Genomic DNA, 15275 nt, shown 5'->3' with positions numbered 1-15275 from the left:
TTTATATTTGGAAAAAAAAGTGCATTTATTGTTGAAAAATGATAACTTAAAACATTTTAGCAAAAAGCAAGCACTTTTGGAAAAAGGCTTTGTACAGATGATTTACATAAAACACCATTAACTTAATGTTTTTATTTTTATTCTCACAATTTTTAATAGATAATGTGAAGACAGAAGCTTAAGTTGACTGAAATCTTTTTAAAATAACATTCATGCTGTGGCAAAAAAAAAAGGAATGGTAACCAAGCCAATGCATTATGGTACAGAAATCACAACGTAATGTGGTTCAAGGCAAATGCAGCTCTGCAGGTACCTTCTTCTCTTCCCCAAACACTCAGCAGCTTTAATGAAGAACAGCATACACTCCTTTGATGTATCCTTGATCTTCTTTCAACTTGTCAGAATATTGCCAGTACTCCCTAGTTTTTATAGTATTCTCAAAGTAGGAATATATTCTAAATTATATCAATCCTTGGGAATTTTTTGGGGGGATTAACAGGAAAATGAGAACACTAATGTATGGACTCTCAACATAGATGGAGGGGTTAATAATCACATGTCAAATTGAATATATCACTCATGTTGCTATTGAAATTACAATACATAATTGATCACCTTTATAATCTGTCTCTTTGCAATGGCTTCTCATAAATGCTGCTTGAATCAGATATGGTCTGCTGTGCCTTTAATTCAATAAAGTCAACTGCATAGCAGGAGTAATGTCCTATTTTCTTCCTTTTTGTAGAGCAAATATCCCACTGACGCTGAACAGGAACCACCATGTTGTTTGGTTAAGATGACCGGAAAGCACACACACAAAAAACCCCTAACCAAACAAGAAGCAAAACAAAACTGGGAAGATTCAATGAGACAAGAAAGACAAAACATCAGATTTCAGGATCACACTGTTAAACTGGAAGAAACTTAAAAGTATAAACAAAAAAAAAAAAAAAAAAAGGGGGAAGAAATACAGATCATCTCAATTTTGTGAAAACGGGTTTGCTGCCGCTCTGAGGCCGCAATGGAAGTTTGTGCGTGTCAAGCATGTGAAAGAAGAGAGTTAAAACTTGAAAGGAATACTTTTATCAGTGCTGGGTACGCATACATCAACCTGTGGATGCACTTAGGTACACACACATTTTTCCTCACATGTTGAAGCCTCCATGTGCAAACTTTAAAGTGTGTGCAAAGAACGTTAATTCATTACACACACTTGTGTAATGAAAGTTTTTTTCCCCCCACTTTCCAACTTTCAGCATTTAGGATTCTGTTACATCCTCTTTCAAATTAAAAAAAAAATATTATTGTGGCTCTTTCACTGGTCTAAAAAACAGCAGTTTCACCTCAGTTACACCAGCTGTAAAAAAAGAAAAGAAAAATGACGACATTCAGACAATTGTTAGAAATACTACTCTCTGCTGTCTTCATCTGGATAAGTAGCTTCTTCTCCCCAAAATCCTTATGGAAGATCTTCTGAAAAATAACTGCATCAGGAGAGAACAGATGCAACCATTTGCATTACTTTTCTTTTGTTTTTTACCTTATTTCATAGCAAAAAGTGCATCCCTGAGGTTGTTAGGCCCCGTGTCTGTTTTATTGATCCGTGCCTTTGAGACTTTCTCACTGAAACCTGTGTGTAATTTGAGTACGGAACAGTAAACTGAAACTGTAAAAAGAAACAAAACTGAAGCCACTGATAGTAGAGACTGTAGTTTGTTGGGATGCTGACTGATGGTTTCTCAGAGTTATATTTAAAGTCCCAGAGGATGCTTGTTGAAGGGGAAGCTCTTAGTTGCTGGGGCTGCTCTGCAGATATGTGAGGATGCTCTGGATCTTCACCAGGCGGTCTTTGAGGCTGGTCATGGACAGGACAGACAGCTGGTACCGAGGGTCGATGGGCAGAACGGCCAGCAGCCACCAGCAGCAAGCGGGACCATTTGGAGTTGCCTGGACAAAGAAAATGGACAAAAGCATTGTCAAAATCATGCATCTACTACAACTGAAACACAATTTTATTGATTTAGAGACTGTTCGGTTGTACCTCTCAACTGTACCCAATTCAAAAAAATTTAAAGATGCTGGAACAACCTTTTGTCTGACTTATGCGTTGTAAACTTTTCTAGATCTGAACCGAAACAAATGCAGGCATAACATTTTATAGGAAAATCCGGAGACAAATTAGTCTGTGGCTCAAGTTAGTCTACAGCTTTTCTTTTAAGCTCGATTGTCATGTCTGGTGACCGGCTAGTTGGAAACTCAAAAATACTTTCTTTTTCTAATTAGTGAACACACCACCCTAAATGCTACCTTGGCCCACTGACAATAACCGGTCTTCAGTGTGGACACTGCTACTGAGTGGAGAATGCTCAGCTGTGTTCACCATCACTGAGGTGTTTAAACAAAGTCAGAGGGGATAAAACAACACAGGTAGCAACTAAGTATGCATTTCCTACAACATGTACAGACATTTCTGTGCTTTTTAATGAGGCTGTGAGTGAAAGAGAGAGATTTTCAGCAAATGACAAAAAGGCCAAATGGAGCACTGCATAGTTTCTCTTTTGAACCATCAACCTCAGGCTGCAATGAATTATGATGAATCTATGGAGAATATTGATGTTTTAGCAATACCAGCTGCACTCATCGCTGCTCAACGATGCAAAAGATCATTTTAAATATGAGCTCAATACTCAGTTTTACTTTCCATCCAAAATAAAAAGGCAAGAAAAATGTACTGATTGCTAATTTTTTCTTCTTTGGTTCATAAAACTAGAATTTATAATCGACTAAACTCTGTATCAGCAAGCCAACTCTTTTAAAAAATGGTGCATCTCAATTTTTAAGATATTAGAATGCATTAAGTCTTACTACATCTCTGGGGCAGGAGTGACTGATGGTTCATATTAAAGAGGCTGTACTCATCTGCTGTAATATGACAGAGGCGTAATGAAATCCAGTCATCCACAACACCATCTTCAACTGATCTCAACACAAATATACATGTGTGATTGGACTATAATTCAGAGGTAAATCAGGAGAAACTTATTTTCCTGGCATGTTCTCTATTCAAGCAACTTTAGTTACATAACTTTTGAGTGATGAAGTATCCGGCCCTATGACTCTGGAACGAGTTGACACTGAACAGACTGTTCCCAGTAATCTGAAGCGGGAATGTGCTGCTGCATCAGAGTTAACAAATTGTTGCATCTGTGCGAGTCTGAATCAGTTACCGCATGTGATCAACATGGACATGAAAAGAAAACACCTTAGTACAATTCAAGTTCTGGATGGATTTCTGCAGTCTATCATTATAAACTCAAATTACCCTACAAGTCCCCAAAACCCACTGTCCTCCTGCTTTTTCAGCGTGTCCGTGTGTGTAGAGCTGAGAATTCTTTCCATAGCACCGTTGTGATGCAACACAGCCTGATAGATTAGCCATGAAGCAGCCATTAAGCTCTTTAGCCCACATTGTCAGAAGAATCTGCAGTGGTTGTCCAGACAAAGGAGCTGTAATCCCTGCAGGCCAAGCTGGAGTCAGAGCACAATACACACAAAAACTGCATTCCTAAGACCTATGAGGCTGCTGAATCCGTGTCACTGTGAGTGTTCCCAAAAGGCCATGCATCATGAGATGATTCAATTCAGGACTAAAAACTCAGAGTGAGCTTTGGGACTACAAGTACTAAAAGCTTCACAGGCCCAGGGGCTTTCTTTCAGATACCAGTTGTTATGAAGATCAAAAGATTATTCTCCACTGATTCAATTTTTGTCTGAGCTAATTAGCAAAGAACACACACAAAAAAATGACCATACTAAAACTTGTATTGTATTGCTGTATTAGTAAAAATTAGTAATCACAGATATTTAGGAATATCACTTTTTTTTGCATGCAGGGATGACTGTACCTGGATGTCTGGTTCTCGTTCTGGCATTGGTCCAAAGTGCTGCAGAATCTGGTTGTGGAAGCGGATTTTGAGATTTTGGAACCAGACTTGGGCCTGTTCATAAACTGCATCATGAAGTTCTTGTAGCTTTTCTTGTTCCTCTCTGTCCTCCACCTGAAAGGTAGAAGAAAAATAAGCTAATCATTGAGAAAGACTGAATCTTGCGGCATTAAAAACAAATGAGTTGCTGCACAGTCTCAATTTGAATTCTTTAACAGTTTTCAGTCATGAAAAGCAAATTTTTATACAGTCATACTTTAGAAGTCACTATAATCTTTAAAGCAGGTGTGGGAACTTATGGATAATACTTTATCCAACAGATGGTAGTTTAATCTTGTGGCACTTTGACTATATTCATCAAACAGGCAATATTAATATTGCCTTCTTAACATTTTGATGTCGCCAAACAAATATTCCAGTGTAATATTTTTGGTATCAACAAAAGCTTGTTTTCTTATCCTTACGTCATGAAAAAGGCTTACAACTGTGTTTCTGTATGAAAATCAATTTTTTTTCAGTTGATTTTACAGTTCAGTTATAAACTATGTTTATCTATACAAATACAAAAGGTTAATATTATATCTGAGTTCTTGTTTGGTTGCTTCTATTGCAATGAAAACATCCTCAGAGAGCAGAGGGTTTTGCTAGCAGGGACAGTAAAAGTAAAAATCCAATCCTTTTAGTGATTCACACCTTAATTCTAGGGTTTCAACATATTGCTCATGTCAAACTACATTTTCCAGACTTCTCAGTCTATCTTTAGCCATTAAAGTATTTCCAAAAAATAAATTCAGCTACTTCTACGAGCATGACGTCAACAAAAACCAGAGGGTTGGTGGGCTTATTGGATACTGCTTTTATTGAATAGAATAGGAAATTCCATTTTAAAGGTCAAATATTCCAAAAACCTTTTACCCAGACATGGAAAATCATTCAAAGAAATTTTAGAAAACCCTGTATAACCAACCAGAGTCAAACAAGTTATGACCAGTGTGCCTCTTACCCTGGTGTCCTCCAAGTGCTCAATGTCTGCAGTATTGTAACCATCCTTCATTGCTCTGGATAAAACCCGGAAGCGTTTTCCTCCGATGGTATCGACCACGGATCGACCATCAGGGAGGAAGTGGACGCTCCTGACGATCAGCATGCAGCCATAGTCTGCAAACCTGAAAACATGAATGCAACACTTCATTTTAGCAAAGCTGCAATGACAGTTTTAGGGGCCTTTAATGAACACTACATGAAACTCTTAACTGATGTGCAATCTCATGCAATGTGTTTACCCTTTCTGAGCATCACTAATGCACATCCCAAACTGCCGCGTGCCTGTGTCCATACAGCGGCGGATCATGAGGCGATAACGTGGCTCAAAGACGTGGAGGGGACAAGGCACAGTGGGGTAAGCCATAGTACAGACAAAGATAGGCACATTCTTCGTCAAGCTGCAGAAACAAGACAGAAAGAAACGGTTACAATGTTTTTGACCTTTGGAATCTTATGCTTCTAACATTTAAACACGAACAGAAAATGAGGCAAAGCAGCAGATTCTTACTCGGACAACTCTCTGTTCTCCTCCAGGTGTGTTTTCGTCCTGTCCTCATACTCCTGACTGAAAAGCTGTTTGATCAGGATGTCCAAGACATTCGTCACTTCGTACTTCCTGCATGCTAGATACTGGAGACGGCCAGGTATTTTACTAAAAATAATACAGGTAGGAAGGCTTTTAATGTGACTTCTAAAGTATTCAAATCTTACCTCTCTGAGACTCTCTTTGCAGAGGGGACACTGGGGAGTGTGGTCCAAGCAGCGCTCCAAGCAGTTTTTACAGAAAGTGTGGCCACATGGTGTTGTCACAGGTTCATAAAACAATCTGTATCGTACAGTGAGATGTTATTATCAGCCAGCTGCTCAGATTTATTGGGATATGGAATTAGCTGTGTGCATGCGTCGGCCTTTACCTCATGCAGAGGGAGCACTCCAGGTCATTGGCGTCCAGCAGGTCTTTAGGAACACTTCTGCATGTTTTTGGTTTGGTGGATTTAAGCTTGGAGCCTTTTGACACACCTTGAGCAAATTGAAAATGTGCTATTTATTCATCTTTAATAACATATACTGCCTTGCAAAAATACTCAGCAGTTCTTTTTGTCATGTTATAATCACACATTCCTATGTTCAGTATTTAAAGTGATGGATCAACTCAAAATAATGAATAATTGTGAAGTAAAATAAATATTATCAAAACATTTTTATTCAAAAAAATAAAACCCTTGACAGTGTGGTGAACAAATGTGCATTCTTCTTTGAAAAAGCTCAAGCTCTGAATCTCCCAACATTGCTCGCCAAGTCTTGTTACAATTTTTAATTTGGAACCAAGTCTGGTCTTTGATTCTATCTAAACCACTTTATTGTAGCTATGGGTTTATGTTCTACTAAAAGGTGAGCTTCTAGCCCAATATCAAGTTTTTTGCTGCTTCTAAAAAAACGTTTTTCCTGATTGCAAAGAATTCGGCGCCATCCATTTTCCCCCAGCCTCCCTGTCACTTCAAGAGAAAACGCCTACTGCATCATAATGCCACTTCCATGTGTATTGTTGGTGTTCTTCCACCCATAGCGTTTTACATTTACCTCACTTACTACGGTTTTGATCACACAAATGATTTGAAAACCAACCTTGTTTCTTATATTTGCTACTCCCACTGTCCACCACATATGATTCGATGTCTGACACAGACAGCTTCCTCTTCAGCAGACTTCCCTTGTACTGGTCGCCCAGCTGAGGAGCTGAGCTCACCCTCTTCAGCCCCTCTTCACTGCTGCTACAGCCGTGCATTCGAAGAGACTGGGCTCGGCTCAGGCCGAGACGCTCCAGGCTTTCGCATCGTTTCTGGTAGGTGACACAAGGTAAGATGTGAGATCGATTCTTTTAACTTCAAAGGAAAACTGATGCAGCACTGATACAATAACAGAATGTTTCAGTGACGTAGTGTCATCATTCAACACGTGAGTACCTCCTGGGCGTCCACTTGGTGTGCAGAGGCCGCACGGACCTGGTGCTGCTGCTGCTGCCTCTGACTGGGGCTCTGAGTCTGAGCTTCAGTCACAAGATGTTTACTGCGCAGGTGGGGCAACGTGTTCTGTGTCGTTTCTCTCAGGCCCACCTTAACATTCTCATCAGCCGGGGAGAGGAGGTCACACAAGATCTGCAAAAAGATTCAACTCATCAACAGAATTCAAAGAATGTCAAAGACAGCAATTAACAAGAACATTGACACACAATTATAGTTACAAGTCACCCAGGTAAAGAAATGAACAATCAGTGAAAGAATCCTGATCTAACAAAACTTTTCTCCGAAGGCAATGTTTCCTGGGTCTGGCTTATGACCACTGACACAAGCACAGATGGTGGCTCTTAGGCTGCCTTTGGTGATAGTGAGAAGAAATTGCAACATAAATACTTTGGTGTAACATAAAGAAAATATGAAGAAATATACTGTAGAGCATAAGCATATGTAGTCAAAAGGATGAGCTGTTTAAGTTCTGTGAGGTTTGTTTAATAGACGATCTCTAAAAAAAACAGCTGCAGAGAGCGACAACTCAAGAACATCACAAATGAATTTGATAGGATGACAAGAAACCTGAATAATCTGCCTGTCGCTGCTTATGCTAAAGCCTCAATCTGGGAATGTCATAAAACCAAGCTCCAGTTCCCAGTTCGAAAACCAGTGAGATTTCCTGACTGGTTTTTGGTTGTGAGATTATCTACAATTAACATTTATGCCAGCAATGTTTTCTTCCATATTTTGTATTCCATATATTGTAAAAATCTAATCTCACTACATCTAAAAATAGCTAAGTTTACAACTCTCATTAACCCTTGTATGAGTGCAAACTAACTATTCTGAGGTGATTACATAACTCTTGCATGAGAAACTGAACTTGGGAATAATCGGATTTCGGTCAACGTCTCCCACAAGTCCAATGTCCTCTACTGCAGATACTAATTTCTAGTTTTAATTTAATTTAAAATGGTTTTCCTTTGCCTATGCCCCACTTCTCAAACAAGTTTACTGAACTTTTGCCAGGTAGTTTCAGTTCATAGTGTAGACTGAAAAATATGCACACAGACTCTGATTCCTCAGCACAAGTTAGCCAGGGAATAATTGTGTTTTTCTGCAAACGCATGAGTCAAATGTGTGCCACTTACATAACTTCAATGCTGTCTGTATCCCTGTCATTAAGTGCTGCTAATGTCATTATAGACAGAGTCACAAGACCAGACTCACTAACAACTTATGTAATTGCATGACTGACCACAGAGGCTGAAGCCAATTTTAAATATTTACAACTCAAGTCAAAGTTTTTGACATCCTAACTCATCTAAGAAATGTGAAGCTGAATCTAAACTTGTGCTTCCTTTTTGATTTTAAACATGAGTTCTACCTGCTATTGACTAGCCAGCTCAATGGCAACTGGACTCATGTATGGATCCACTGGCAACTTTCGAACAGACGTGAGATCAAGTTCCTTTTCTGAGTCTTAATTTATTTTCTCTCTAAAATGAATAAAGAAACTGCACCTATCAGATATATCTATAAACATTTTAAAAAATTAATAGAAAATTCATTCGTTAATTTTTTAAAAAGTTAATCAGCAGTGTAATTTCATGGAAACACATATCTGAACATCTCTATTCATGACCTAAGTAGAATATAGTTTAGGTTTTTTAATCCTGGACTATATTTTCAAATTTATGACATCATCCAAATGAACTGAAATAGTCATTTATATGTTGTAGTATTGAAGACCAATAAGCTCTTTTAGTTAGCAATCCAGATAATATATTATTACACTTTTATAATTTCTTTTACAAGCTCCTCACATAATAAGGATGCTTTTATAACACTGTGCTACAGATGTTCAAAAGCATTTACAGCAACAAAAACAAGCAAGAAGTCCTCTAACAGTATTAGTCATAGTGATCTAGTGACCCGCCTCAGTAATCATGACATCCTCGGAAACCTAAGGAAAATGCTGCTGGTTATGTTTTATGAAAGATGTCCTTTCATTCTAAGAACTTTGAAATACCAACATGTCCTTTTCTTATATTCAGTATAAATGTTTTTATGCAATTATTCCTAAACAGAAAATCTCAAAATCGATCAACAAAGTCAACCTTGCATAACAACCACAATGCTCGAATCTTTCTAGACGTCTCGACAGAAGATTCATGTAATCTTAACTCTTTAAAGTAATGAAGTAAAAATTAAAGGAAGGCCAAGGCTGCCTGGCACAGGAGAGGCAGACCCCTTTAACTAACCAGTAAAACGTTATGACCCCCAACCTGACTTAAAGTCCCCAGCCTGAAAACTGGAACAAAGGAATCAGCAAAATCTCTTACCTTTTCCACTTTTCTTTTAGCACCTGGGAAGTCCTCGTCGATAGTCAAGCAGTGGAGGAAGACTTGGAGAGACTCGTCTACCTGACCCATTTCATGCAGCACCATAGCTTTCCTGAACAAAGCCTACAAGAAGTCGACACAGAAAAATTACTTTCCACCCACTAAATTATTAAAACTTTTTATAAACACACATACAAACTGCATAAATATCACATGTCAGATGAATGCTGTAACCTATAAATGAAACCGGCCTGTGGTCTCCGGCCTGTGGTCTCCTGCCAGTGGCGTAATAGTTATTAATAGTTTTGACCTTAATCTTGTCATTCAAAGCTTTAATTTGGAAAGACCTTTATTGGCCATGAACCTCTTTTATAACATATTTACAGTGAAACAAGTAGAACAAGTATTTAAAGATTACACTCTGTAAAAATAGAAAGAAAATCATTTTAAAGCAAATCAGAAAATTCAGACCACGCTCTATGACATTTTCCCACCTAGTCATGAACCTTCAACAACATTTCACCTGTTTTATTTTGTAGAAACAAACAAAAGGAAGACTTCATCTTTTAAACTTACTTGCAAAATGCAGCTTATTAGCTTTGAATCATAAATCAATGAGAGGACTCATGTGGCACTGGCAGACCGTGGCTTTACAGGTAGCAGGCCTAAATACTGATTTACTTAGTTTAGCTTGAAATGTTTTTTAGGACAAATAAAAGCACCTCAGTCTGTGTCTGGTACTGAGTTCAGGCTGTAATCACACAAAATAAGAGAAAAAAGCAACACAAATGGCAGCTGTCGTTTTATATTCATTTTTTCCTTGCAAGCGGAGGAATAAATGACAGTAATGTATGAGTAATTAGTTTGTTATTGATAGGTTTTGTTTCAGTTTTCAGTGAATGACATACTTCAGCAGAACAGCTGGATGTGGAACAGAACTCTGCGTCTTCCAAAGCCAGTCGGTATTGTTTGAGAGCCGTGTACGCTTCTGCTCGAGAGAGACGAGCCAAGGTCACGCTAGGATCTGCAACACAAAAAAATTACCTATGTCAAATACATAGTTATTTTATCCATTTGAGAGAAGCATACCATTACCAGGAGTTACCGAAATCAAGATACACTACTGATGCACTGGTCAGTCAGTTGGAAATTGGAACTGGTCTATTTTCCCTTGATCAGCACTGATGAGTCATTGGTGGGTCATACACAGAAAAATCTGTTTTTTCCTCACACAAGCACTTTGTACTGTGAGAATATTTCCCAGACAATGACAGATTTCCCCATAAATTCATAATAACAACATAAAATTCTGTATAAGTTTGCATTTCATGTGGTAAATTGAGAGTATGGTTTTAAGGATTTGACTAGTCGTACATTAGATAACAAAAAAACCCAACTCTGACACCAGCTAATGAATTATCTGCAAACCCAGAGAAAGAAAAACAGATTGCATAACTGCTGACAGACCAGCAATAGATCAGTGGATGCCAGTTTCTACAGCAGAGCAGGGCGGAGCCTCTCTACGTGTAAATTCCTTTTGTAATTAAGCTATCAAAGTATTCAAAACAAACTACTGTGGAGACTGAAATTAGTTACTTGACTTTGCAAACCTGACACTCAAAGTCTTTTTGCCCATGTTACCCAGATGCTGATGAGAGCAGGTCTACTAGTTAGTCATGATATGGTCAAGAAGTCAACAGTTTCTAGAAGATTCTACTCTACTCTTTAGGTTTTCTTCTGCAGTACTATAGGTTATACAACTCAAAGTACAACATAGATTCAGACCTGAAGACTCTGCACCTTCACAGTTTGTTTCCTGATAACAATAAGCAGAGAGATTTAAAATCTCGCTGACAAGGGCGATGTTGTGTGGCCTTATGCTTGTGTGTCTATTTGCCAAGTCCCTCTTTTTAATAGATAACATGCAAGTGAGCATGAGTCTCCATGTTTATCAACAGGTATCATGTTTCACTGCGGGTAGTGTCATGAATTCTTACAGGAATACAAAGTGTCACATTTTCTCTGAATTTACTGTTAAAGATACTGTTATACAAAGTATGTCTTTCAATAAAACTGAACTCAAAGTCATCTCATCACTCTGCAGGAGTTATTTTACTTTTCTTATAATTGAGTACCAATGTAAAACACACACCTCAAGGGCCTTCTTTAATAATGAACAGTGTAAAATGCACTATTGCTGGTGAATGTTGCAATGACAACTTATAACAAATAAGCAAATAGTTAGTAATAATGCTTTTTCTGATTAGGATTCACAGCAAAAAATAACCTTGACATCAATGCTAAGGTCTGTCAAGCTAATGGAGTAAAACAACTGATTTATCATTTTAATACCGACAAAGTTTTCTGAAGAAGTTGCTTCTAGAATATATCTGCTCTTTTAGCAATGACAACCTAGTTGTGGTCTCCTAATGATGTTTTCATTTCTTCACCTATTGAAACACTTTTGTAGGGCATTAGAGACACAGACAACTTGAAAACACAGTACTTAAATGATTACTTAACATTTACTGCAACTTAATTTCATATCACTACTATGAATAATTTTATCATATATTGAAATATGTTCTGTACTTTCAATACCCAAAATGATACTTTTAAGTAAGATGCCAATCATTTAATTCTGAGCATCCATTTAGTCATTGCACTGTTCATAACAACAGTAACCTTTATTGTTCAAAGCAGACTTCAATTTCCCTGTTTTTATTAATGTTTCATTTTTGCTTCACTCATCAGATGTTTGTAAAAACAAATTTGACTAGTGACCTAGTTTCCTTTATTTTGCTCGAACAGCACAATGTTGTACAAAAGGTTATTTTCTACCTCAGCATGAATCTCGGGTATCCGGGTCCAGAATTGTTATATTCAACATTTTCTAAACCACTCATGAATACGTAGTTCGTAACGGTCAGGACAATTACAAAATAAAAATGCCCTTCCCCCTTTTCATTAGTTACAAAACCGAACCCAGTGAAGTGTCACGACCTGCCTTACACAACCTACTCCTATCGCGCATGCTCAGTGTGAAACAATTTCGTAAGCAATGCCATGCAGACTTGAGGCAGCGGCAAAACATATGGAGTCAGCTCAAAGTATTTTCAAAATATTGGTCAGTAAACCTCATACAGTTTACCCCTGCGACTTCCTTAACAACTCACTGCGTTATGGTGCTACATGCACTTGTGTATAAAAGTTGTTTTAACGTTGAGACATAATATTTATGCCCAGACACACCTTTTTTTGCTTTATAATAGACTCACCTGAGCGGAGAATATCGCTCGCTAGCGACACAACTTCGTTGTAGCGTTTTCTATTACAGGACACTTCCACTTCTTGTAATGTTTTTAACTTTTCCAGCTCGTCGGGGAACCATTTTTCTAAAAGTCCGCACAGAGCTACATTGGCTCTCTCTTCGCCCCTAATAGGCTCGTTGCACAGCCTACACTTGGATACGAGGCACCGCTGTAAACATCTTTTACAATATGAATGTCCACAAGCTACGGTCACAGGTTCGCCTAAAAAGCCATGACAGTTGGGGCAGTTGAACACCGCCAAGTCCCCGGATTCCTCCACTGCGTCCGGACTCTGGCCCGCTGAGGACTGCGGCCCGGGGGATTTCTTCTTGAAGTTGCGGAGGATACAGTCCACAAAAGTGCTTAACTGCTCAGGACGAGCCGATCCGTAGCGCATTGCCGCTGAAAACCAGTCGATGGCCTCCTTGAGGCAGTCCTCAGAAGCCAAAGCGTTGCCTTTCTGTAGTATAAGTTCATGGTGGCCCTCCTCCTCCTCCTCAGTGCCGATAAAGAAAGCGCTTTTCTCATCCGCCGTGGCCGCCACCTGCGGTTTTAGTGCCATGACAGCATTGAAATGTTTTGTGAAATGCTATGTGAACGTAGGTTTTCTTCTGTCACCGTGTTTGTACATTTCGATAGCTGCCGCGATCCGTGGCAATGTAATGAACGGGCTTTCCTCATTGATGCCCTGCTTGTTACATAAAAAATGGGCAGTCACGTGAACAGCAGTCTCGCTCCGTGATTGGTCAGGACGGGCTGTGTTATAAAACCTGGGCAGGAAAGTTTCGTAACCACGGAAGAGACGTAATGAAGTTGAAAAAGTGAGTGTGCCAGGTATTATATTCCTTTTCGAACTTCAACATTTCTTAAATATACTTCGATTGTTATGCAAACACGAAGTACCACTCTTTTTCAACGCACCATTGTTGAAATACTGAAGTTTTTTCTTGAAAACCCATCCATAAGTCGTTTTGTAATATGATTTTGTAACACCCTCCTAATTTATTTATTTTTTCTGAAATATATGTACATTTCCCATTGCGTAACGTACCTCATTATCCTTCCTTTCTTTTAACAAATTGTCCTCAAAATCCTTCAAATTAACCTGCAGTAGCTCTCAAGAATGTCCACATCCCTGAACTTAATAAGATTTTACAAATTTAAGAAAAGCATGTACATCTGTTAGACATAAAAATAGAACTAAAATGTGGAAAAAAAATGGTTGCATAACATTGCTCACTTAAACTATTACTTTGGCAGGGGTTTATTTATAATCTGCCTCTTATTGCTGTTATTTGCCAACGTTGCCTTGCAAATATTTGCCCGTTTAGCTCTGTGGATTTTCAATAGATCAGGACTCTGGCTACCCTTTTTCTGACTGGTAACTTTGTACATTTAGCTCATTTTTAGCTCTTCTGAAACCACATCTTTATCTAAAGGATGAAAATGTGGAAGAAAGGAGAAAATCCAACAGCTGAATTTTATTTCCAGGTTATCAGATTCACTTGAATTGAAGAAGTATGAAATTTTGAAAATAAATCAGAAGGTGCTCCAGCAATGTATTACTTAAAGAGCGTGCATGCAAATATATGCTATTGTATCTTTTTCATTTATTTATGAGATTTTTCCCTTGACAGATTTGTTCATTTATCTGATACAAATTTGTGACAAACGTAAGATGAGATTATATGTGACAACATTTTTTTAAAAGTTTCTAAATGATTAACCATGGATTTATTTTTTTACATCACAAAAAACCCTTTCTACCTGAATTTATCTCTCTTTTTAAACATTGTCACTGATTCTAAATTAAGAGACTTTTGAAAATACTTTTAATAATTTAGTATTAAATTATATACTATTGAGCATAGCTCTGACTACATGGTAGTTAAGAGCTTCTAATACAACTTTAGCTTGTGGTTTTGGAATGAATTTCTTACAACAATCTGCAAGGGATTAACAGGAGAATGTATTTTATAACTTTGAGATAATACATCAGTGTAATGCTGAGTAATTGTTGAACAAACAGTTTGAAAGTGTCAGGTTACCAGTTGGATAAAAGAAAAAAAGACAACTTCTCTTCCATCATGTTGTGATGCTGCATAACAGTGATCTCCTAGACCATCCTCATATTTTGGGGTATAACCTTTTGTGTGATATACCGCTGCAACCTAGGACAAGAAGAAAAGAAAAATAATAACAAAAACAACTCTTAAAATTTGGTTGTGCATGTGTTTTCAGCTTAATTTTCTCAGACATCTTTAATGTGTTTTATATCCCAAATTATTAGGTTTCTAGAACATCCTTTTTTTCACATGCAAATAATGTTGAGACTGAAGTAAATATACCCAGGAAATCTGATTGGAATAATTTATTCAGGTCAATTTCTTTGTTATATAAAAAAGTAGTGGAATTAAATTTATCAAAGCAGTTTTTCCTAAATAAAAAAACAAAACAAAACAAACAAAAAAAAACGAGTACTTGTTGTTAATGTTTCTTAAAAAACATTGATAATTCCATTTTATAAACTTGGAGAAGAGAAAAAAAGATATAAATGTGTTACTTAACTCTTTGAAAGGGTGAGAGTTGATTTTATAATAGTGATACATTTCGGCTCTCACT

General features: G+C 37.8%; 1 protein-coding gene across 1 annotated transcript; it reads right to left on the bottom strand.

Annotated features, from left to right (window-relative positions):
• Positions 1-13386, bottom strand: lonrf1l (LON peptidase N-terminal domain and ring finger 1, like). The gene is made up of 12 exons (XM_044114962.1): positions 12621-13386; positions 10251-10366; positions 9343-9465; positions 6953-7144; positions 6615-6828; positions 5903-6008; positions 5700-5814; positions 5497-5618; positions 5228-5386; positions 4948-5110; positions 3906-4058; positions 1-1947 (listed from the first exon to the last, which is right to left on the bottom strand). Exons 1-12 carry the CDS (start codon positions 13213-13215, stop codon positions 1789-1791), a joined length of 2217 nt encoding a protein of 738 aa, XP_043970897.1. The 5' UTR covers positions 13216-13386; the 3' UTR covers positions 1-1788.
• Positions 13387-15275: the final 1889 nt, after the last annotated feature.

The sequence above is a fragment of the Gambusia affinis genome, linkage group LG04, assembly GCF_019740435.1.
Source record: "Gambusia affinis linkage group LG04, SWU_Gaff_1.0, whole genome shotgun sequence".
Taxonomy (NCBI): domain Eukaryota; kingdom Metazoa; phylum Chordata; class Actinopteri; order Cyprinodontiformes; family Poeciliidae; genus Gambusia; species Gambusia affinis.
Note: the sequence above shows the minus strand (reverse complement) of the source record. Positions and strands in the feature narration are given on the sequence as shown.

Bases quoted from the DNA above. Each gene is read 5' to 3' on its own strand.
- lonrf1l (XM_044114962.1), bottom strand. From the start codon at position 13,215: ATGGCACTAAAACCGCAGGTGGCGGCCACGGCGGATGAGAAAAGCGCT. The intron at 7,145-9,342 runs GTAAGAGATTTT...ATCTTTTTGCAG, and splicing joins CTAAAAGAAAAGTGGAAAAG to ATCTTGTGTGACCTCCTCTC. The intron at 6,009-6,614 runs GTTGGTTTTCAA...AATTTGCTCAAG, and splicing joins TAGCAAATATAAGAAACAAG to GTGTGTCAAAAGGCTCCAAG.